We start from the raw sequence: 26,153 nt of genomic DNA on the forward strand, positions 1-26,153 counted from the left end.
AGCGTCCTCCATCGGCGTTTTCCGCAGCGTCTCTTCGCCGCTAAGGTGCCGTCCCCGCGCAAAAATCATGAGACAGATTTATCGGCGTCTGGACGCCGCGTCCAGACGCGCCTAAGGTTCCGTACCTTAAGGAAAAACGCTGTATGAACATTCGAGAGTTGTCAAATTTCCTTCGATAAAATGTTTATTTTTGAAGGAAGCTATAAATATTTTTTCTTGAAATTTTCAGAAACTTTAGTTGAAATTGCGAGCAAAATCATATGAAAAATCGGGAGAAAATTATTGATAAATTTTCCCGAGATGTCGTGATTTACCAAAGGAAATTTGGCAACGCCTGAAGGTTCATACGGCGTTTTTCCTTAGCACGGCAGTACGGGTTGATTATTCTGCCGTGCTAAGCAAGAACACCGTAAAGCCATCAAGATTTTCCCTCGTTTTTTGGAACTTAACACTCTATATAATTAAAATTATCTTTTACCCATGCACCTCAACTTTTCAGGCTAAGTTCTTGATAGGGTTTGCAAAAGAATTCTGTAAAAACATTGTCCCAAGGTACACAAGTTTTTCTGCTATGACAAATTGTTTTCAAAAAAATTAAAACGGCGTTTACGGCGTTTTTGCGTTGCAAGGAAGTATTCTAATGGACTATTAGACGAGGTTCGAAGCTAGGCATTCTGATACATGTTTCTTAACCAAAATTTCACGTAAAACAAGATTTGCGCAACGAAAATTTCTGAAATTAACTCCTACCCAAGATATTAACAGTTTCTTGACGCTTGAAAACAAACAAACCTCCCGCTCATGAAAACGCAACAGTCCACCTGAATCAAATCGCACACTAAACGTTGCCGTGGCAGTTTCTGCGATAAGATAATATTCGTATTAATTAAAAATTCTGAATGAAGCTTTCTGAGCAACATCTCGATGAGACTGATTGAAAAATTTGAAAGCTGTAGATTACTGTCTGAAAAAAATGACGAAAAGACGAAGACTATGAATCCAGAGAAATGGGAAAGAGAAACGGAGAGAGAGGGGGCAAGCTAATCTGGAGTGGAAATCCAACCCCTGCAGTTTTCAGAGATTAAGAATCAATCAATTCATAACGTTTTTCCCAGGAAAAAAGCGAGTCATCCAATCTGTTACCGACGCACAGTGGATCGAGGCAACGAAATAGGCCGGACATGAATTTTGTGATTGAAATTGCATTTGTACGTTTCTCTTGTGAACAGGGTGCCTACAAGTCCAGAATTTCCGGAAAGTCCGGAAATAGTACTGATTTTTAACGGGCGGTCCGGAAGTGCTGAAAAAGTGCGGAATTTTGCAAGAAGGTCTGGGATTTTTTCATTTTTTTTTTTTGTCATTTTTATCACAATTTGAGCAGGAAATTCAAATTTGCCGAATTTCGTCAATTGGAGGTACTGGAAAATTACCGAATTTTTCTGTTGAGGAGGTACTGAATTTCTTGGGAAAGTACTGAACAAGTACTGTAAAAGTACTGATTTTTGGTCAGCCTGTTTTAGTAGACACCTTGGTGAAATTTTAAAGTTTGAGGGGTGCTTTTTAACGTAAATTTTATGAGAACACCAATGGGACCACTTTTAGAACCTCAAAGTTTTGTATAAACGGCGTTGTAAGCGTTTAAAGTTTCCAAATTTTGTCCGACTTTTCTTATTACTTCGTTCCTCTGTGCGAGTTTAAATAATTAAACTTGGAGTGATGGAAGTGGTGGAGAAAACGGAGCTACCGGTGTCCGTTCGAACGTAAACGCGTGGTGCGACTGAGGCGGAGGTCAAAAGTCAAAGAGCGCATTAAAAATAAAGAAGCCCCGAGCCGTAGAATCAGTGGGTGGACTAACAATAGGACGTATTTCTGCCAAACAGAACTATGTGCATTAAGACCTGAGCCCTGAGACCCATAAGAATACACGCATAATAAGGCTTACGTCATAATGCACGTAGTTCCGTTTGACAGAAATACGTAAAATAGCTCAAGATGTGGCGGAGCGAAAGAGATGAAAGGAATACTCGAACCGGTCGAAATAGAACAGAATTTCAGACGCATCCGATTTTCGCTGAAAACTCGGATTTTCCGATAACTTCGACGAGGTGAACGACTCGCGGTTACTTTTTCCTCACTTTGTTCCGACGGCGAAGCTCTGTGCCGGGAACAATTGGACTGCGTTAAGCAGAAAGGAACTAAGCCACAGCAGCTATTGCCAAATTCAATCGCGGAATTTAATTTTTTAACATGTTCGCACTGACTTTTTGATACTTACAGGGCATCCAGCAATTTGGCAACAATGGATTCCTTCCATTTAAACCCATGTTAAATAATCGATTCTTGTCGGGACACCTGGCCCCTCCAAGAATCGATACATTTTCATAGGTTTAAATGGAGGCCAAATTGCTGGATCCGCCTCTGGATGTTTAAAAATTGGAATTTGGGAACGATTTTTCACAGAATATGCGTCAAAATTAGTTTTACTCGAAATCATCAATATCTCTTTTCTTTTTTTTTTCTTTTTTTTTTTTTTTTTTCCAAAATCTGCACTTATGCGCCTTGTCCTCCAAGCCCCTCACTTCTCGTGTGCAACATTCCTGTTCCGCTCTTTTCGGACTGAGAGATTTAAGCCACTAATAAAAAATGAAACATACGAAACTTTCACGAGCAAAACCAATCTCTCTACTACCAAATACGCGAAAAGAAATGACCTGCATATTATTCAAATTAAAATTTTGGCACAAGAAGTGAATCATGATAACAAATGCGAAACTCAGCCAACCCTTTTCAACGAGCAGACCACTCTCTTCCAAGAAAGTTATTTCTCCTCGCTCAGGACTGTCGAAATAGACTTTTATGGGAAGCGCGCGATGGTGTTCGAACCTCCGCTAATCTGAACCGAATCCCTTGTTTAGGAGAAACAGTTCCCTTAACAAGGCAGGGAACAAGGATCCCAAGAAAATGTTTCGGAAAATAAAAGTCCTATTATTGTCGACGTAATCGCTCGTAAGACAAAAGCCCGGGATGTGATGGGAGCGAGCCTGGAGGGGGTGAGAGAAAACGGATTGGACGTGGCTGCTGTTTGCGTAGGACTCCAACTTTTGAATAAATTACCTCGAAAAAGACCTCACCGTCGGCTTTGATACATCGACTTTGGGACCAAGTTAAACAGAAGATTGAAAGTTAGGCTCCCCCCCCTTCCCCCTCTGGAGGGTCTTCGATAATTTCACACGCCGATGAATCGCAACATTTGAACGTTTGAAAATGAGGTCCACGCGGCTTGAGGTTTCAGCCTCGGGAAGATGAGGAAAGCATTTCTCAGATCAAGCGTGGAAAGGAGTCTCGAGTCTTCCTGCCGACGGGATTTAATATCAATTGGACTACATTTTGCAATTTGGAACTATAAATTCTAGCCCGATTTAAAAACAACGTATGTGCTATTAGTTTCCCTATGCACATAAGTGTTTTTCCAGATGAGCCAGAATTTATGGTTCCAAATTGCAAAATGCAGTCCAATTGATCGTGTTCGATACATTAAACGGGTGAGGTTGTATCTAGTCCCTTTATACCCAGAGTTACGACATCTCACTTTTGGTCGGGCTGAAAGTGGCCTAAAAAAAATCCAATGCTGATTGGTTCTCGCTCATGGAGTCACAAATGAGTGCACCAAGATGGCGGCACCTCGAATGTGAACAGAAATAATGAAAATACAACCAAATTGTGGTTTAGCAAGAGTGAATTGTTATTTTCATCGCACCAAAATGAAAATAGATTGAGAAATTATTCAAAAATCAATCTGATTTTATTTTATTGCAATTTCTTTGGATAGGTTTTGATCAATTTAAGGTTTCTTTTCTCTGCTCTCCATAAAAAAAACAAACGAAAATGATATCTACCCCTTTTAATATAAAATCCGAATTAAAGCGTATTTTCTTGATTTTTTTGATATCTCTAACATCCAATTGGTACACGGAAACCCAGGTTTGAAAGTGGGAAACCAATGCATCGCTTTCCATGATTTCCTGGCATTTGCACACAGCAAATTGATGTTCTGCGAAGCGTGTGAATATGCTAACGAAGCTCTGATGTTTGCAAAACTCAACTTATAAGCTTATTCCAAGACGATTCTCAGAATTCTTTTCCGCCGTTTATGCAGTTACCGCCCCGTTAAGTTTGTAAGCATTATAAAAGTTTTTCATGGCGGAATCAGTTAGCACGGTAAATACACAGATACAAAATATGCGAAAAACGTAGCACAGCTGGTGCTAAAAAGTGAAAAAGACATTTCATCCGATAATGATTGATTACAGAAGCATTTAATGCAGAAATAAAGATAAATTAGAACATAAGATCAGAGTACTGAGTTCTTTAGTTTCAATAGACGTTTTTTTTCTTACGTAAAAACATCATAATGAAAGACACATTTAGGAGAGCGTGTTGTAAAAGCGGTGACCTCAGTTGGGTTAGTTGGGTCATACAACTAAACTAACTCCGCGACAAAGCGTAGAGTATCACAAAAAATGAAGGCGCTCTAAGCTGAGTGCATGCTTCTGAAGGCCATTTCCTCTTCAGTTCATTATGCCGATGCATTTCATTATTTCGATTTATCGAATGAACCGCTCACACATTGCCGGCAATAATCGTCACATCGACGGTGAAACGGCAATTCAATTTTCAACGTTGCAGACCTCCCGTCATACTTCATTTTTTTAATGGAAAAAATATACTCAACGTCATTCGTAAACACATCCTTGATTTTTTCTCTCTCTGTGAAGAGTAATCTATGAAAATGTTAAATAATTAGGTTAGCTTTTTCTCAATTAATTTAATTAAATTGAAACATATATTTTGAAACACCGCAAAAGAGGTCCGCGTTCCTGCAGTTTCACAATTCAAATGAATCATCTTATGTTACTTTGTTATCTTAATTCTTAAATCTACAAATTTACTAATTTCACAAATTTACAGTCACAGAAACAAGTAATATTCTGCCGTGCTGAGGAAATACGCCGTATGAGCCTCAAGACTTTGACAGTTTTCCTTCAATAAAAACTAAATTTCCTCGGAAAATGTTGAATATTTTTTTTTCGAATTTTCCGGCAATTTTGTTCGCAACTCGATTTAAAATATCTAATAATTTCAAGAAGGAATGCCAATATCTTTCCTCAAAAACACCCGTTTTATCCGGGGAAATTTGGCAACTTTCGAATGTTCAAACGACGTTTTTCCTCAGCACAGCAGTATTCTACTTGCAGTTGTCACTAGTTACTATAATTTTTTTTTTTTTTTTAAAGGGAACAAAAACCTTTGTAAATGAGCCTCTCAGTGATACAAGCACAAGACCTCCTCTACTGCAGGCTGATTTTTGGAATTGATAGAAAGCGATAGACGAGGAGGACATAAGGAGTATGGTGCGATGCTATTGGTTAAAACGGGTGGTTCTTATAGACTAGGGGAGCAAATGCTGGACGAACTTACGGATCTCTCGTGGATTGTCGTTAGTTAGTCTATCACCTACCTTTGTCTATTGCAACGACCCACTTATATCTACAGTATCCCTGCATATCCTTTTTGTCCTCTTTGTCTATAGCTTTGTCTACCAATTTCAACGATCAGCCCGCAGGCCAACCTGGTCTGCAAGTTAATTTCCGGAGCGAAGTTGTGATGAGAGGATATCGATTCGATATTATCGAACAGGATTTCCCTCGGGCATAAAACTAATAATAATTAGGAGCCGTCCGGCCGCAAAAGGAGCGATTCCACTTGATTGATCAATTCCAATTATCGCCGATACGATCGCCCGCGTCAGTTCCAATAGTTCAGCTCGTAACAACGCAAACACCCTAAAAGCCCTTTCCACACGTTGCAAGTTCTGCTGCAAGTGAGCCGAAAGTGGGAGTCATCACTCATCGATGATCGTGAAATTTGCGTCCCGCCCGCAAATTTCACGATCATCGATGAGTGATGACTCCCACTTTCGGCTCACTTGCAGCAGAACTTGCAACGTGTGGAAAGGGCTAAACGTCTCTAACGTCTTCTCCGGCGCACTGTGGAACGAGTCAATGGGAGAGGTCGGACAAAATTTGGAAACTTTGAAAGCCTATATCTCCGTTTTTACAAAACTTTGAGTTTTTGAAATTGGTTCCATTGGTTTTCTCCTAAAATTTTCTTCTAATGGCACCCCTTAAAATTTATAATTTGACGAATTTAACATCAAAATTTGCTTTTTTAGTCAAAAATTTCATGTCCGAACTCTCTGATTGAACAACCCACACGCTCTGCCGCGCTCTCTGTGCTGCTATTGGCTGTTTCGCCCTTTCTGTAACGTCATCAGTTGTGCGGACTGTTTAAGATAGAAGATCGTTTTTCCATAAGCTTTTGGTCCGTACTGTCGTGCTAAGGAAGAACGCCGTACGAACATTCGAGAGTTGCCGAATTTCCTTCAATAAAATGTTTCTTTTTGAGGAAAGATATAGAGATTTTTCCTGGAAATTTCCAGGGGCCTTAAGTAAAATTGCGAACAAAATTATCTGAAAAATTGGAGGAAAAATATTCATAAGTTTACCAGGAAATTCGTGATTTATCAAAGGAAATTTGGCAACGCCTGAAGGTTCATACGGTGTTTTGCCCTAGCACGGCAGCGTGCGCGGTCGGTGCCGGTATAGGGAAGGTCCTCGCGACCCGGATCCGCACACGGAGAAAGAAACTTCGTGCATGGGACCCGAAGTTGAGGTCATATGAATCTCTGAAGTTTCCTGATCACCCATCTGAAAACTTGATGTCGAGCTCGCCCGAAGTTCGGGTCAGACATCGAGGTACTTCGGTATGTACCGGAGTACTTCAGATGTGCGACCTGAACTCTTCGGTATACATCGAAGTACTTCAGATGTCTGACCCGAACTTCGGCAGCTGGACCTCAAGTTTTTAGATACATGATCCAAAAACTTCAGAGATCCATATGACTTGAACTTCGGGTCCCATGCACGAAGTTTTTTTCTCCGTGCACACTCGATCATCACTGATTACATCCGAATTTATACAGGATATTAATCGAATTTTTTGTTTTGTTTCAGACACGCAGCAGTAGATGATGAGTCCCCCTCGACGTCTTTCGACCCATCCCTGCGACATGACCTCGCGCGAAGGTACAAGAGGATCGCGCAGCTCAGCCAGTCGGAGCTTTCGGCGCCTCCGCGGTCCAAACCCGCGCCCGTACCCGTGGCGACGGTCACCGAGTACAAGAAATCCCTCACCCAGCCGGAGATCCAGATCGACGCGGGGGAACTGGCCCCCCTCCTCAATCAGACCCAGCAGTCGCAGAACCTCACCACCCGGCCCATCTACCCCAACGTCCCTTTCTCCCCCTACTCCTCGCCCCGCTCCGTCCGGCGGCGGCCCCCGCTCAAGGAGAGCCGCAGGGTCAGCATCGACAAGTCCGGCAGCTTCCTTCAGCTCAATCAGTACCGCCTCCTCGAGACTATTGGACAGGTCAGTTCATACCATTTCCCAAGGTTTCATTCAGAGGCATGCCGTTTAACACGGAAAAAAACGACACTATTATCGTCGTTACCCGGACAAAGGGACGTAACTTCATTGCAAGATTGAAAAATTCACTCAAACAATTCGATTTTTTACAAGAATGTACCAGTGCAACTTTTGTCAACAATTTACCTAATTTTTGTGTGAGATCAGAAGTAAAATCAGTGAAAATTTCGATTAGAGATGCCCAAGATTCTCCACTTAAAAGTGCAATATACGAGGGTAAATTTGGCAACATCGAAATATGTAGTTACGTTCTTTCGTGGGGGAATCGAAGTCATGTTTAAGTCACAGGCAAATTGTCAAATCAGGCATTTTGTTAAATGACTAGGCAAATAGTTAAATTTTCTTATTCAGACTGAAGTTCTGATTATTATGCAGATTGTATACGAAGTAATTCTCTGATCATGTGGAGAAGAATTTCCTGTAAAAACGTGTTCCATATGATCATAAATACGTTTTTTCTAGTCCTTTAATGTATCTCAAATTATGCAGCATTTCATAAAAAAAAAAGTTTTCACCATTCGGACGGACGGACAATGATGTGGAGTATTTTTGGACGGGAAACAAAATGCCAGTTTGTACTTTAATGGAGTTCTTGTCTAAAAGTATTGAAAATTAGAAAGGTCTTTGTGAAAACGTAAAAAAAAACTCGTAAACTCGAAAAATTTAAGTATTTGCCCAGGCATTCGATGAAATGCCTGACTTGACTGTCTGTGACATATACGTCACGGAAATGATGACGTCAGAGCGAAGGGGAACCCGACAACGTGGCGACGCCGGTCATAAAAAAACCGCCCGTAACGACTGGACCGCAACAATGAACACGGAGGGAGATAAAAGGTACTGCAAACAACCCCCTTTTTGGTTGATCGAAGCTTTGGATCGGGGTCGAGGACGTAGGCAGGCGCTGCCAACAGTATAGTGCTCTGTCGCTCTGTCTGCCCCCCCCCCCCCCCCCCCAACGGTGACAAAGCTCCAGTGGCGTGGCGTGCTTTGCGATAAAAAGACTGATCCGCCATTTGAACCTATGGAAAAGGATCGATTAACAGGGTGCTCGCAACGAACACCCTACTAATTGATTTTTTCCCACAGCTTCGAATAGGAAAATATCGATAATCGATCATTCATGTATCGCCACTCCAAAGCTCCGGCAGTCCTCATCCCTGTTTCCGTATGCAGGACAATACAACTTCCATGTCATTTTTATACCCGTGTCCAGATCTGCGGGTCGCCCTCCCGTCGAAGCACTAACGTAGACATGATCAGGAGCGTCATTTGAGAAGGGCGGGGGGTAGTGTTGCCGTGCTAAGGAAGAACGCCGTATGAACATTCGAGAGTTGCCAAATTCCCTCAAATAAAACATTTATTTTTGGGAAAAGCTATGAAAAAGTATTTTTTCTCGAAATTTTCAGGAACATTGGGTGAAATTGCGAACATAATTATCTGAAAAATTGGAAGAATATTATTTACAAATTTGCCCGAAAATGCGTGATTTATCAAAGGAAATTTGGCAATGCCTGAGGGTTCATGCGGTGTTCTTCCTTAGCACGGCAGAGTGGGGGTGACAATTCCGCCTGCTACCCCCACTTCAAACTTGATCTTTCTTCTGAGTAATCTTAGTCGATTTGGATCAACTTTAAAGGTAATTTTAGGAGAATAATGCACCCCGGATGTCGCTCTGTACCAAAGTGGATCTCCACGAACCGGTTTTTGTCGGTTTTTTTCATGAAACATGGCTCCCGTAATGAATGGAAAAAAAATGATGAAATTGCAACTTTTTTTGTCATGGGAACAGAGTTCCCCATGATATTACAATCGTTCCGTTGCTATCGCTATGGGATTCCCTATGCCTCTGCGACCTTGAGCGTTTCGCCCAGTCTTCGATTTTTGGTTGATTTTCCGATGTATCAAAAACCGTTGTATTTTTTAGCCAATCATGTCTCTACGTCAAGTTGTGTTGATGTCTAAAATTCGCTTTCAGCGAGTTTTTTTCCACCTTGAGATGTCGTGTCTGACTGGTAAATCTGCGCAGAACCACGAAGTTCCGATTTTGGGCAAATTCTTTTTTTTGGGAGGTTCTGATTGGTTATTTTTCGCCATCAGTTTTCTGTTCGTTGGTGCAAAAGATCGCCTACCTCGTTGCTCTTGAGAAGCCGCCATTATCCCACCTCAAATTTGAAAAATAGAAGTAAAGAAATAATAACCATCGTACAAGGTGGAAAATTGTTCTGGAGGACTCGTTACGGACAAAGAAGTCAAAATCAGAGCTCGATTGATTGATTTAATTCATGGATAAACAAATATCGCCTCAGCTTACTGCCGCGATGACAAATGCATATTGAGATGAACCCTGAGAGACATGAAAACAGTGCGAACCATGGCTCTTACAGCAATGCGCTTAGCTCATTTCTCTCAGCAACAAAGCGTCAAAGTCTCTTGTGATAAGTCCCGCCCATTGCCCGAGTCTTTTGTATGCTATTTTTACTCTCTCACTCGCCGATTCGTTATAGCCTAGTTGACTTAACTGCCTCATATTTTTGATTAGGTGCGGGCAATGGGCGATCGGGAGTTCGATACCCGACGATGGGTGTTACTTTTTAATGGTTGTATTGAATGTTTCAGACTAATCATCAATAAATAATTAATACTAGATGATAAATGTACGAACATTTTCTCGTGAATTAATATGTTTAACAAAAATACTGGAATATACCTCCTTCATATAATCAGCCACATGTTCCCCCAAATTAATGGCGTTATTTTCTTTTTTCAATAAAGTTAATTTGCATTCAACGTTCGTAAGTTAAGCAAAAAGTACCTATTGATACAAATGGAAAGACATGAAAATAGTATGTCTAACATTTCAGTTGTTTTTTTTTATTTATTTTTTGTTTTTTTGTTTTTTCAATAAAACAAATTGACTGGGACTAGAATCATTGTATCTCTGAAGACAAAAGCTAAGTTTTTTGATACAGAAATACTAATATATTCATCCTTTATATAATCAGGGAGATGTTGACCCAAATATTGATGTATATTTTCTCTGTTCGCCCAAATTAATGATGGTATTTTCTTTTTTCAATAAAATTAATTTACATTCCACGTTCTTAAAGCAATATTTTCTCCAAAATTCAGGAAAAAATAACAATTTATACCTACGCAAAAAGTAAATAAATAAATAAAGCAATGACATGAAAGTATTATAGGTAGTACACATCTAACATTTCAGTTACATCTATTTGAATGAAAAAAATGGCAACTTAGGAAGCACATAGGTCACTTATGATGCGTATTCGGGCATATGCGTAGAGTAAAAATATCATACTTTACGCCGAAAAAACGAAACTGAAAGTTAAATGCGTTAAATTCCGAAAACCATACATAATCCAACGAAAATAAATAATTGGTAAATAACAGTTTTCTTGTATGCAAAGAAAAAAAATTAAAAATGTAAAAAAAGAGATGTCGACACAAAATTACATAGCCCCTTCAATTCTGAAGATACTACAAACGAACTGTACCTTAACATTTTCATATCCCAGAAGCAAAAGTTCCCATGACGAATATTGCTATCGCTAGCGATTGCAAAAACCAACTTGTTTTTTTTTTTTCTTGGAGGATGACAATACTTCCTCTCTACCCTAGGGGAGCGAGAAAGTAAAAATCTCGGCGACCATTTCAGGATGCGAAGAAGATACTCGAAAATTCTGAGAGAGGTCTCTGCATCTCACGCATATCTATCGTTGATTTAGTATGAAACGGGCTGTAAAATAAACGGAGTTCGTCTGAGTCGACATTTTCAGAAATTCGATTCTCTGACCATTTTCCACGCACTGCGGGCTGATTACTGAAATTGATAGACAAGGCAACAGACAAAGACTGCAAAAAAAAACGAAGCGGTCCTATAGGTGGAAGTAGGTGATTGCAATGGACAAAGTAATACACTAACTAACGGCTACTCATTAGAGTTCATATAGGTATAGTCTAAAATTTTCCCCATTCGTGTACAACAATTACCCGTTTCAATCAATAGGATCGCTCAATTTTCTCTTTGACTTTTTTTGGCTCTTGTTTTGTCTATCAACTTCTATAATCAACTCGCAGAAGAATGATTGGACGGTATTATCAAAATCAGCTTGACTGTATTTCACGTAGCTGAAGCAATCGCGTTTGAGGGCATTTTCAACCCGCAGAAGAATGATTGGACGGCATTATCAAAATCAGCTTGAGTGTATTTCACGTAGCTGAAGCAATCTTGTTTGAGGGCATTTGGCAAAGATAATCTTCATTATCTAGGATAACTTTACACAGAGTTTCAAGGCATGATAACCCTTAGTTTCCCGAGGAAAAAATTTAACATATTACGCAATTTTGGGCGACGTCAAACGGTGTTAGAACGATGTTGTTCAAATTAACTATTTTTTCCCCCGGGAATTTAAAATTATCAAAAAACTGCAAGACCTCCTTGTATATATGACCAGAGGACGTTAAAAAATCGCGTTGAATTTTTCAGCGGAGACAATGGAAAAGTTTCTTTGTCCCGTCGAAGCGAGAAAATGTGACCGAAGCGATCGATTTTTAATTACATTAGGCTTTGATGAATTGAGTCTAAGGGCGAGTATTTTCTGAGGCCACATGGCGACAGAGCTTCGGCTAACGCGAGTGAGTGACAAGTCCTCGTTTTTCAATTAGTCATTCGGGTCGTTAAATTTTCACCGCGTGTAGGAGCCCAGTCTTAAAAGGAGGCAGGGCTCAAGTTTGGAAAATTGCCTCTCGTGAGTTATGAGATGATCTTTTTCCACCGGTCATTTCCAGTCTCCGAAAGGATCCCGGATTTTTCCGGGCGGAACATTTTTCAACCGCTATTCGGGGGCTGACATTCCCCCCCGTTTCCCGTTCGGGTTAGAGGGAAAATATTCCGCAGTACTAACATAGAGCGAATACCGGACACAGTACGAAAAAGAAACCAAAATCTTGTGATAATATGGGAAGTAAAATACGAAGTAACACAAGCTGTTGGTTGATTTTTCTGTGTTAGTTTTCCCTGTGTCAAATTGACCAAAGTTTCACCATCGATTTGTCATCAAGATCAGTTCAATTTTTCCACAAGGATATTGCAACACTGTAGAAAAATTGGAGGGGAAGATGTTAGCAAAAAGCTTTGAGTATAATTCTACTTCTCGGGCGAAATAGTAAGATCGATGCAATCATTGGTCCTCGGAAATACAAAATTGTGTCGAGGTATACGTTGTGGGTTCGGGAACATTCGTACGCTCCGGATCTGAAGAGGGAGCTTTTGATGGAATGATGCGAATCGAAACTGAGAGTAATCAAAAAGATTGTCCGGGAAAAAGGGATGTTTCCACTTTTAGAAACGATCCGACCGCATACATCATCAGTGTTTCATGGGAAACAAATAAATTGCCTCATAAAAGCGCTCAATATTGCCCTCGAAGTGGGTCGCGAACATTCCGCCCAAATAAAATTTCATTTTCTCAAACTGCCGGGGGTCAACTGGAATGGAATCTTGGATTGTTACAGGACGATCGTAATCAAACAGAGTGGAGAAGGTTTTCCTTTTCTTATTCTTGCGAGGAGGAATGTGGGGGTGCGGTATTTATCGTGCTTCAATAGAAGTATGCTCTAACAAGGAACGAGCCTGGATACAGTTTCCGAGGAACCAGTAATCTCGATAAGTTGCGATTTGATCGGAAAATGTATCGCGATTCTATCGACATCGATTTATTGCTATATTGTCGGATGAAAAATTGCAATGAATTGCAATTTCATCGCATGAATCTATATGAATAAACCTGTAAGGGACGGAACCTTTGATCCTTAATTCTGAGGAACCGCAGAGCCTATTTCCTGGCTAGGGCTCCTAGTAGACTCCGGCTGCTTGCCATACTGCCACATCAGTATTCGAGCTGGCCCTCTGGCAGTTCCATAAGGGGGTGAGTGCAACTGAGGGATAATTTCATCCTGGATGACCAACATAATAGAGCATAAATTAATAAAGAAATTGCAAGAAAAAAAGGTCCTTTAAAGAACAAAGACTTGTCACAAAGTCTTATGCAAGACTATAATGACAGGTGCTGCTATCGGATGAAGAGCATATTTCACCCCTCTTTTTTTTTTTTTTTTTTTTTTTTTTTTTTTTTTTTTTTTTTTTTACAATTTTTTCCTATTTTAAATCTAGTAATTTCACCCTGGATGACCAACAGAGCATAAATAAATAAAGCAATTGCAAGAAAAAAAAGGCCCTTTAAAGAGCAAAGACTTGTCACAAAGTCTTATGCAAGAATATAATGACAGGTGCTGCTATCGGATGAAGAGCATATTTCACCCCTCTTTTTTTTTTTTTTTTTTTTTTTTTTTTTTTTTTACAATTTTTTCCTATTTTAAATCCAGTAATTTCACCCTGGATGACCAACAGAGCATAAATAAATAAAGCAATTGCAAGAAAAAAAAGGCCCTTTAAAGAGCAAAGAACTGTCACAAATTCTTGTGCTAGACAATATCATGGCTGTGTACAATTTTGAAAGACCTCCTTTAACGGGTGCGCAATATGCACGAGATACCTCGAAAAATTCGAAAACCAGAGAGGTCGCAAAAACAATTTGTGGAGAGGAAGTTCGTAGCAGCGAATCGAGGACACGTGTTCCTTTTTTTCAACCATTAATTTTCATTTTGAACCATCAAACAAATAAATACTGGAAAGATTAAAGCACTTTATCTGGACAGCACACCACGTAAAAAGCTCTCCCTAGGAACGGAACTTGCTGTGCGCGCAAGATTCATATCTTGTTCAACGAGGGTAAAATCTCCTTTATTTTTAGAGTCCCTCGTTTTCTTCCCACTTCTATTTTATCAACCCTAATAACCCCGAAAAAAAAGTTTCAAGAATTCATATTTTATTCACATTGAGGGTATTACTGACTGCTCGCGGCTCTCGTAGCGGTTCTCATCAATAATTTCATCGGTTATTAATTTTTAAATGCGAGAATTCTTTTCTCTAATGGTATTATAAAAACACGAGAGAGCTCAACAAAAGAGACAGAGGGTTGCTGTTGTTGCCAAAGTTCATCATATTGAACGCATAAGGACTTCTACGTAGCTGGATCCGGGTGGGGGGCGTTGGGGGCTTACACCCCCCCTCTTTTGCTAGTAAAAAAGGAAGAATCAAAAAGGAAAGAAAGAAAAAAGGAAGGAACGGAGGAGGAAGGTGGAGGGACGCTTATATTTGGTAATTATTCATGACGGAATGAACTCAAACTGCTGATTGATGCTTTAAAATTTGATGGGTTTGATGGGTATTTTGAATGCGATTTCCTTCTTCCTCTTCCAACAAGCCGGAAAATGCCCTCAATTGGCCGTCCGTACAAACGTAAACTGCCAAAAATTGATTTTATCTTATCATGCGCACTTCAACATGCTACAACGCACCTGTGCATTCTCGGCGGAGGAGTTACATTTCGCGGTTTTCGCGTTTTGAGATGTTAATTGATGATTGTTAATTGTAAAGGAAAATAATTGTGTAAGTTTTAAAACTGTACGTATATTAAGTATTTTTAAAAGAAAAGAAGTCGCACGATTTCAGAGGCGGATCCAGCAATTTGGCAACACCGGATGTCCTCCATTTAAACCCATGTTAAATAATCGATTCTTGTCGGAGCACCTGACCCCTCTAAGAATCGATATATTTCCATAGGTTTTAATGGAGAAAAACGACGTTGCCAATTTTCAGGATACGCCAATGCACGATTTTGAAGACACTGTAATCGTGCCGGTTCCTTTTTGTTAAATGCGATCAATTTTTATTTTTGAAATTTCACCAATGTTAATTGTAAACACTCATATCTGTTGATTTGCACACTTCCGTCGTGTGATTCCTTTTCCGCCTGAAATTTTGAAGAGAAAACATTTTGCGTAGCGCTTCAATTCATACCCTGTCTGGAGGCCCACTGTGTCACCCGAAAATGCGATCCAATTTAAGAAAATTTAAAAAAAAAAAAAAGATATGAAAGGAAAACCTGCGACGCGAATCTCCATTATCGCGAAACCGAGTCCGGACAGCAGGACGGTAACTCTCCGTAAAGTGAAAAAAAGGAAGAAAAAAGAGAAAATGGAAAACATTCGCACGAAACTTTTCTGAAACATCCGCTGTAAAAAGGCACACTATTCCGACAGATTCTTAAAAAAATGAAGGAGCAGGCCGAATCTAGAGTCTACAAAACCGAGTAGGCAATGCTGCGGTGGGACGCGGATGAAGTGATAAATAGTTGAGAACTTTACTCGACGTCATTTTTCTCATTGCTCGCGGCGCGAAATAAATGCCCTTTAATTCCCTCACGAGCCATTTTTTTATGAACATTCGAGAGTTGCCTGATTGCCCCGGATAAAACTTTTTTTTTGAAGAAGAAAATTGTGCATCTTTTCCTTTGAAATTTTCAGATGTTTTAGATAAAATTGCGAACGAAATTGTCTGAAAAAATTGAAGAAGAATATCCAAAATTTTCCTGGTAAATTGGGTTTTTATTGAAGAAAATGTGGCAACGTCCGAAGGCTCATACGGCGTTTTTCCTTAGCACGGCAGTACAGGCGCGAAGCGGTCTGTAGCTTCCTATAGTAAAGATATTCAATTATAAGACTAACATGTTACATATTACGTCTTCAGCGCGAAGCGCTTTGGGGGGTTGTACTTAGAAGCGGTCGGAGGGCATACTCCCTGCCATGATAATAAAAAATGCAAACACGGCAAAAGTTAGCGCGAGTTTTCCTCTCCGCGCGGACGTTTTGCGTAGCAGACAGGACGATGTTTTACGCCACGGTCCCACTGTCACTCGGGGATCATCTCGACGATGAATTATTCCCGTAGAAACAAAAATATTGATTGCTGTTCGCCTCTATGCGCGCTTGTATCTGCGGAGCCCACACCGGGTAGCGAACAAAAGACTAATCCAATCCACCTTTTTCCTAGGATGCGCGCGTGGGTGTTCGGTCCTTTGTGCCAGCGTGCTCGGTCAGAACCGCGTATCTGACGTGTGGAGATACGCGGTTTTTCGTCGTGTCGGTTGCAATCGCTCTCCTCCATGCATGATTCATTAGTGCTATGAGGTTTCGCTGAAAATGAAACGAATGACTGTTCAATGCGGGACCAACAACGGTTATCCTCTTTCGAGCTCGAACTGGATCGAGTCATTTCCATCCTGAGTCCTGTATAATACTCCACGAGCTACCCGTAATAATGCCTTTTTCATCAAATACGCAATGAGAGACAGCGCTGTCGGTAGGGGGAGGGGTTGATAGAGCCGATCGCTCTGCGCTGAAAAAAAAAGTTCGTTCATATGGACTGCATTTTGCAATTTGGAACTATAAATTCTGGCTCCTCTGGAAAAACACTTATGTGCATAGGGAAACTAATGGCACATACGTTGTTTTTAAACCGGGCTAGAATTTATAATTTATAACTCCAAATAACAAAATGTAGTCCATATGAACCGAGCGTTCGGGGTTCCATATCATCCCAACTATCTAACTGAACTTTTAGTTCGTGTAACCGAACATTCGGTACTTATGATCGAACCTCGTTCGTCAGTTCTCTTTACCGTTGAAGTTCGGCTACACGAACCGAAAGTTTGGTTTGACGAACCGAATCAGTTGGGATGATATGGAACACCGAACTTTGGTTCGCACGATCAAACTTTTTTGTCAGTTTGTAATAAAATGGGCCAAGTCTAACCAGTGGCGGTTTTGCAAGTTGGCAACGTTGTTTTTCCTCCATTTAAATGGAGGAATCCATAAAAATCCATCGATTTAGGTGAGGCAAGTGCCTCGCCAAGAATCGATTCTTTTACACTCATTCAAGTGGAGGATAAACAGTGTTGGCAACTTTCAAGAATCGTCGCTGGGTCTAACAAAGAGGAACCAAGTTTTTTGGGGAACAAGGGGTCTCCTCGTTATATATTTGGAGGAACTACTTACTTGCTTGATTACTTGCTCAATTACTTGCTTTCCATGTCCATTACAACCACCCAGAGCCAAAAGACCCTCCACTGTTGTCTTTGCAATGGTAGAAGCTTTTACATTCGGGACTACACTGAGAAAAATCTATGGTTTATAAACCTATTAGAGGTAAATATGGAACACCTATAATAGTCGTAAATAAACTAATGATTCTCGGTCTGTGAACCATACTAAGGTCTCTGTACCTAATTAAGGTACCCCGTACCATAACTAAGGTATATGTGCTATTATTATATGTAGAGGTACTACTATTAGTGGTGTTCCATATTTACCTCTAATAGGTTTATAAGCCATAGTTTTTTCTCAGTGTACAACATTCAACTGTTGACTTATGTATTAGGTATGTTTCGCAAACGTACCAAAGTTTGGCGCCGTGGCGAGGTGTGAATGGTCGATAATCGATATTTCCCCATTTGAAGCTTTAGTAAAAGATCGATTATGAAGGTGTTCGGTGCGAGCGCCCTGTCTATCGATCCTTTTCCATAGATTTAAATGGCAGGTCAATCGATATATCGCAAAGCAAGCCACGCCACTTGTTTGGCAAATATGTTTTGATCATCACGTCGCCCGAAGCTCATCATTCACCCAGTAGGTATGATAACTATTGCTCCCTTATAATTTTTCACAAGGATATATTGAATCCCCGAAAGTAAAAGTTTCCACCTGTCGCCTAGTGGCCATTGGAGGGTCTCTTGTCTCTGCAACCACCCGCTTTCACCTATGATCTCTTTGTCAATTGCTTTGTCTATCAATTTCAATAATCAGCTCGCTGACGAGGACGAAGTTATCGAGATTCCACTGTGGACTTTCAAGCACCGATGCGCGAAATCCATTTCGCGGATGGAACCTCGCTAGCATAGTTTTGGTTGTGAGTTTGACACCCGTCGACCCGTCATGTCCCCGTCCAGACAGACGGGTGGAATTTGACGTCGCGGACGTTCGCGGCGCGCTGTCAAATCGCGCGCAAAGGCTCGAACCCCGGGAAAGCTCCACGCGATTTTTCGGCACGATGCTACTGCTCCGCACGGCCAGGAAACCATCGGCTATACCGCCGACCGCGACGTTCCAGCGGACGGACCTGAATTTTATTCGGACTCGTGCCCAACTTTCGCCCACACTCATGCAGGGATGCGAGATTTCGACTAATTTTGTGAGATGAAATTTCATGAAAATGTGTACAAAAAAATAGACCCGTAAATTGACCTCGAGCCGCCAATAAGCGAATTTTATTTAGAGGTTCGTTACTACTTTTGTGCTCGAACTTCCAAGCTGCAATTTTATTTGGAACTTCCGATTCGGTGACTAACGAATCGCATTGTTGGCGCGTGATTTTGGAACCACCTCGCGAGGTGGTTCTGAAAACGGTTCGAGCTATTGAAAACCAACGGATCTGATTGGTCGAATGTAGTAACAACGGTATAGGTTATAGGACATTTCTTCAACGATTTTTTGTCCGCGCACCTGTTTTTTCCAGTAATTTACGTCCACGCGTTTTTTCGGCACGGGAGTTTTGGTCCACATGCCAGTTGAGACCCAAAGTTAATTGGCCCACATGTAAATACAAACGACAATTGCTCACGACGTTTTTGGATGAAAATATCTAATGTCTTGGAAGAATGAGGGTTTGCTTGTTTTTTTGTTTTGTCTGTACGGTCCAACGGAGAATAATATATAGTTGAGAGTTTTGGTAAAAATAGGGGAGCGTCAATTCCATGAGACAAAATTCACTAAAACTCTACACCTCTTTGGTGTAACAGGACTTAATTATCTTTCAAGAAATTCCCACCTTGTTATATATGAACCGGATGAACCTCTATATTTGCCTCGGCTAAAGGCTCTTAGATTTTTCCTGTTTACGATAAGTATCTTGATTTATTTTGCGAGGAAAGATCTGTACTTTTAAAGGATGTTTATCATTCTTAATACGTTCAATTTCGTATAATACTGTGCACAACCTCTGTTGTGAAATAGTTGCTTCAGGCGCCGCCGCACGGCGGGCGGGCGGCCAGCGCGAAACGCGCATTGGCGCCTACAAACCTAAGTGGATACTTCAAGCATTGTGCAATGCGTGAAGTATCCACTTGGGTTTGTAGGCGCCAGTGAGCCTCTCGCCCTGGCAGCACGCTGCGCCGCCGATCAGCTCTGTTAGGCTCTAATATTTATACTCGCATATTCACTGTTTTTTAATTCATGATTTTGAAATGTTAGCACACTCTGCATTGATTATTCTCATTTAAATTGATGGGAAAGAAATATTATCAATTTATCAAAGGAGAATAAAGTATAATGTGTGTTTTTTAAATACTGATGGTTCCGTGTCAAATTTAATGATTTCCAAAGCACTTTAATTTTTTTCCTTTACATTTTGTGCTTTTATTGTGCTGCAGCGAGGTGTACGCGCAACGAAACGCTCAAAATTTGACGTATTTGACTCTGAAAGATCGATGTACAAATGGGTTAAAACTAAAGATTGCGTGCGCTTCTTGGTTTTTTTCCTCCTTAATTCATTTTTGCAGTTTCTGTCGGCACAACTACGGCTCATTGAGATTAATGTCGCTTGGGAAAGGTTTTACAAATACTTGCCACGATTTAAAAATAGAAGTGTTTTCAAAATATAGTAATCATTTCGTAAAGAAAAAATAAGAAAAATGAAAAAAGTACCCATACACGTTTAAGGTATATTGTAAATTCAATATTTTTAGGATAGAAATAAGACCAAATATTCACCAATGACAATTTAAAAAGATGATTCAAAAGGAGAAGGTAATAACATTTCATTTAGAAAATGAGCAATCATAACAACACCTCCTTCTCTCAATTTCTCATTTCCATATTGTCAATATAATTTTACATACCGACATAACGCTTGGACCAAGTCACTGTTGCATATTTTACGTTTGGGTGTAAACTACTGGACAAAAAAGGTGCGCGGACAAAAAATCGTTGACAAAATGTCCTGAACCCCTCCCTAGTTGATGGAAACAAGGTGGAAGAAACCAAGTGTGTCCTTATCGCGGTGGATGACGTCAAAACCCAGACTTTTCAAAGGGCTTTATCTCGGTTGATATTAAATGTGGAAAGTTGCGGTTGGAATCGAGCTTATTGTTTTCAGGCAAGTATATCACTCTGAACAGATTAGGATTCGACATGAAATTCGTTTCGATAGGGTGTTGGTGACGTTTGCCAGTGTGCGTCGAAATTCAGTATAAAACCAAATGAAAATTCAGTTGCTTTGAGGGGAAATTGTGCTCGGGTGAGCTTATCCCTCTGTAATGAGATTTTGAGTTATATACGATTTTTCTTACGCTGGCAAAGTAGCCAACACTTTGTCAATGATCGGGTGCTGTCCATTTAAATTAATGTAAAATAATCGATATTAATCGGGAAAAGTTGACTGATCAAGAATCGATTCTTTACAATGCGTTTAAATGGAGGGTAAACAATGTTACCAACTTGGGAGGCTGCCAACGACAAATGCCCGCACCCTCGTCGAAACTTTCGACTGCATCGAGTCACTGATGATGAAGTGCTTCGTTCGGAACGACTCTCTTCTCTCAACTGCCACCAAATAAGGCCTCCGAAAAGCGTCGAGGAAAGATTTGAAACTTACTTTGAATGCCGAAATGTATCGGGGAATGAAATATAGGGCCGACGAAAATTTGCTCGTTTTAAAACTTCCACCACTTTATCCGGAGAATGAGTGGAACTCAAGCCAGATGAAAACGGGCGCATGTTAAATATTATTCTTTCGAGAACGTAGAATGTTATACAGGGGCGTAATATTCAACTTCGCCTGAGTTCCGCAATTATCAAAAAAGAGAAGACATGAATATAACAGTGGGTTTTATGACGGGTGTTGCCCATGTGAGACTCTCGAGTCCTGCAGATAAATCCTTTTGGATTTGATACGGATGGCTTCATCTAAACTAACCTAACTGCATTATTTTTTTCTAATAATTTCTTGCTCTTTTTCAGCTGAAAACTGAGCAACACAATCATTAAAAGCGCAAGTATCTTTTAGATAAAAAAAAAAAAAAAAAAAAAAAAAAAAAACCCATACAAAGCTCCAACGAAAAATGATGCTTATTTTTCAGTTATGAAAGTAGAATCTTCTAGGAAAGTAGGCGACAACCAATGTAGCCAGACTAATTCTGCCGTGCTAAGGAAAAACGCCGTATGAATACATAAAGTTTAATACATACAGTATCAATACAGTTTATCGATGGCCAAAGTACGGAACCACGTATCTTCATCACGGTGTTTCAAAATTTCCGCTCCTTTTTCATTTTTTCGAATAAAAACAAGTCAACTTTATGGCTTGGAATTGATGCAGAATATTCTGATAGCAAAGCGGAAAAATCAAGAAAGTTTTCGAGAAATTACGTTGACTATTTTTTCCAAGAAAAAATAAAGTATCATCGTGGTAGTATCAGTATCGTACTGCCGTGCTAAGGAAAAACGCCGTATGAAAATTCGAGAGGTGCTAAATTTCCTCTCAGAACATAGTTATTTCTGAAGAAAGTCATGAATCTTTTTTCTTGAAATTTTCAGGAACTTTAAGTGAAATTGTGAACAAAATTATCTGAAAAATCGGAGCAAAAATACTTACAAATTTTCCCGAAAATTCATGATTTACCAAAGGAAATTTGGCAACGCCTGAAGGTTTATACGGCATTTTTCCTTAGCACTGCAGCGCAGTAAGGCAACGTTGCAAACGGAGATACGCGGTTTTGCACTTCGGCCATCAATCCGCTCTAAAAGTTGCAATTTGTGAGGACAACCAGGGCTCGAAAGGGCTCCTCGCGGTTGGACCCTTTCAAAAATGAACCATCCAATTTTCGATCGGTGTAAGTGGCCACTGGCCAGTGCCGACCGATTTACGAAAACGGCGAACTACGCTGTTCATCCGGGAGGGACGAGGTCGTGCTACTTCATTCATGAGAGACTTCGCGAAACTCATGAATAATCAGATGAGATTGCTTTAAATTCCATGCAATATCGTAGATTCAAAGGGGTCTAAACTTTATTTTCCGCCCGTCTAACCTGCGCAACAAAGTGGCTCAAGTTTCAAACAAGAAATTACAAAGGTCCAACTGATAGCAACTTACCGTTAACAAGCTCGGCGCAGTGTCCTGTCTCGTTAGCAAGTCTGTTAAACCACCTCCGACAAATTTCCCCAGTGGGCTGATTATTGAAATTGATAGACAAAGCTATGGACAAAGAAGACAAAAGGGATATGGAGGAATCCTATCGGTGGAGACAGGTGGTTGAGAGGGACGAAGGGGGCAGGCAATACACTCTAACGGCAACCTACTAGAGACCCTGTAGTTAGTCCATCATTTTCTCCCTTAGTCTATGGGAGCCACCCATTTCAACAAATAGGATCGCTCCATACTCGCTATGTACTCTTTGTCTATTGCTTTGTCTATCAAATTCAATAATCAGCTCGCTGCTTTTGGAAGATCGAAGTTCTACCAGTTACATCCAGATCTAAATCAACGTCGAGTTAACTTCGAACTACTCAGCTTCCTGAAGCTGCTTCTCTACTAATTATAGGATCACAATTCTGCTGCTTTATAAGAACACCGTATGAGCTTTCGGACTTTGTCAAATTCTTTTTGATTAAAGTCAACTTTTCGGTAAAACTTAGGACTGTTTTTATTTTAATTTCCCAGAGAATTTTATTCGCAATATAACCAAAGTTACCGGAAAATCTCAAGGAAAAATATTAAAGGCTTTTCTTAGGAATAGATTTCTTGTCGGGTTGAATGTCACCACGTGTGAATGTTCGTATACGACTGACAACTTTCGTTTATCAGGTGTGTGAAAAGCGGGAGCGCCTTTAAGTTTTGAATATGCAACACGCACATCCACGAGACACGAATAGTTGCATCAAGGCACCACAACCAACTCAATGTATTCTTTATGGGTCGAGGTACAAACCAAATTATTGGTTTCTCGTAACAATTGGTTAATTATTGGTTTATAATGGTTTAATTGGTTTGTTGGTTTATTAATTATTGGTTTTTTGGCTCTCTCTGTGTATGTGCTCTGTTATTAAAAAAAGTATCTGCGTCGCGCCGAAAAAGAGAGAAACTGTTTTAAATAAAACATTGATAACATCATTTCTTTCAAACCTTTTATAATCTTATCAAATTTTTCATTCATCTTTAAAAAAATCTTTCCTCATCCTTCACCCCCATCCGTATTTTGCATCGAGTTCACCGCCGCTTCGTCACGCGGAGGCGGTGAAACCTCCCACTTTTGTCGGACATAAAAAGCAAACTCTCATGAAACAAATTTTGACGATCGTTCCCTCAGAATGTAAACTAATTGAAAGTCGCGATATTTTAAACCATAAAAACAGATTTGCGCCAGCCCTCATATCTAAACGATTGAAGTGAGCACAGCGTCGACACAGCAATGAAAGTGGGGGAAAACGCGGCAACTTTTAAATTAAACGATAGCGGTCTCTCAAAACCAATGTATTTACGAAAGTTGAAAGCTATATCCTCCCAACCCCCTCTTTCGTCGCCCGTCAAAATCTTCGAAACGACACTCCCCCTCACCCCCCAATCCGCCCGAATTTCGTGATCTCGACCTCAAACCATGCGTAGAAACACGCGCCGGGATTGTCGAATCTCGCGCCGTAAACCTACCCTCTCCACGCTGCTCCCGGGGAGATTCCAACAGATCGGCAACTTTCGTATAAAATCATCCCTAAAATGCGTGAACGAGGGGAACGGGTGTGTGAGGTGTCGAAAGGGATGCTTGGAGGGTAGTTTAATATTTAATACCGGTTGTCACACGACTCCGAAGGTGAGGGGAGGGAGGGGGGAGGGGATTTTCACACTCTTGACAGCGTGTTAACCCGTGTTCGTTTTCCACTCCCACATTCGTACTCGAGCTTTCCACAAATTGCGTTGCCGATTTTCGTTGTTCGGGGAAGGGGCGTCCCTCTGAAGATGCTGATCGCAGTTAGTGGGGGTGCCTACCCTTTTGCGATGACCGGGAAGAGCAGTAACAGCCAAAATGTCGAGATCGAGTTTCCTTCAGAATTCGACCAATCTAATGTCAATGAATCAGTCAGATTCAAAACAAAGAAATTCGTCTTTTTTCCACACTAAACAATGGAAAAAAACACATTGGATCTAGAGTCCAGACTCTTAAAAACATCGACAAGAAAAAATACTCTTGATTCAATCGGATTTTTGCTTAATCAAGAACCAAGCATCTTAATTTGAGCCTATTTCCTTTTGATTTAAGCTTAACTCTGATTGAATCAAGAGTATTTTTTCTTGTCAATGTTTTCAGGAGTCTGGACTCTAGATCCAATGTGTTTTTTTTCCAGTGAAGAATACAATAAATAAAAAACAAGCAGTGAACTCCAACACAATGTGTTGATAAGGCGCGTCATTAACTCGCACATATCAACCCCTTTAGTTTTCATTTACAGAGATTTCAAAACAGGCAAACAGCACAACAAGAGAATTCACGATCCAACACTGCGAGGTCAAAGACGCACCTTGACGAGACCGTGTATTGTGAATGTAGAAAGCTATTCGATCGAATTTAAGTTTTTTGATCTGCCTCAAGCAAAATCTTATCAGATTCTTGAAGAAAAGTGCTACGGAATAATTTAAGCGAAGAAAGGAAAAATTCTGTCGAACTCTTAGAAGATAAAGTCGATTTAAAGGTATTCTGGGGCTAAAATACCCAAATCACCGGTAGTAAAAATCCCGTTATATTATTGAAAAGAAATTGACTCGATATAAATGCAATTGCATTAAAGACGTCTTGATTTTGTTATTTTAAACGTCTTTCCATGCAAAGAAGTTCAACCATGTCGTTGCTTTATTCATTCATGAATTGAAAGTAAGCAATCTACATCCCGAAAATCTACTGATTTGCCGTAAAAAATTGCAGAAACTTGATATACCAGGTCGATGCACCCACTCGTTGAATTTACCAACCAATTTCGTGAGTGCAAATGTGTAAAAATCAATATGCTATAGTCATTTTGGGTGCATTTATTTTTCATGAAACAATAATAATTTCAATCCCGAAAAACCATCAATTTTCCGTATAAAATCGAAAAAATCAAAATATGTCGACTCCCTGACGTGAAAATTAGATTCTACGTGTGTAAATACTTATGTATCGATATGCTGAACAGAAACTATGTGTGGACACAGTCAGAAGCCCGCGGCAACATTAATTCAACAGAAAAACTGTAAAAATTAGATCGGATTTTAGCCGCTTTGCCCGCCTCTCCTCGTTACTTACAACAAACCGTTCTTATACTCATCTCAAAATTTTTCTCAGAGCTTTGGGTTATTATCAGCTTCCGTTTAAACTCCGGTTCGATGGCCGAATCGGCTGCCAAAAAAGCAAGCCACTGTTGAAGGGTTCTATGAGAAATTCGTGATATTATCGGCTCTCAGGAAATCACCCCATGTCTAAAATTGGTGGTATCCTATATATTAAAATGCAAAGTTCCGAATCTTGGGGCATTAACTTTGAGAGAACCACCGGACCGATTTGCATGGGGTTTTTTTTAAATGAAAGCCCCTGAGCTGTAGATT

The 26,153-nt window shown here is 40.3% G+C and overlaps 1 protein-coding gene across 6 annotated transcripts in view; it reads left to right on the plus strand.

The window, feature by feature from the left end:
• Nucleotides 1–26,153, plus strand: part of LOC109043589 (calcium/calmodulin-dependent protein kinase kinase 1) — a 168,063-nt gene that overhangs the window by 97,577 nt on the left and 44,333 nt on the right. For all 6 annotated transcript variants that reach the window (XM_019060846.2, XM_072296961.1, XM_019060844.2 and 3 more), the window contains one exon: nucleotides 7,074–7,488. In XM_019060846.2, the coding sequence (XP_018916391.2) occupies nucleotides 7,074–7,488 (415 nt within the window). The remainder of the gene's footprint in view (nucleotides 1–7,073; nucleotides 7,489–26,153) is intronic.

This window comes from Bemisia tabaci, chromosome 2 (genome assembly GCF_918797505.1).
Source record: "Bemisia tabaci chromosome 2, PGI_BMITA_v3".
Lineage (NCBI taxonomy): Eukaryota > Metazoa > Arthropoda > Insecta > Hemiptera > Aleyrodidae > Bemisia > Bemisia tabaci.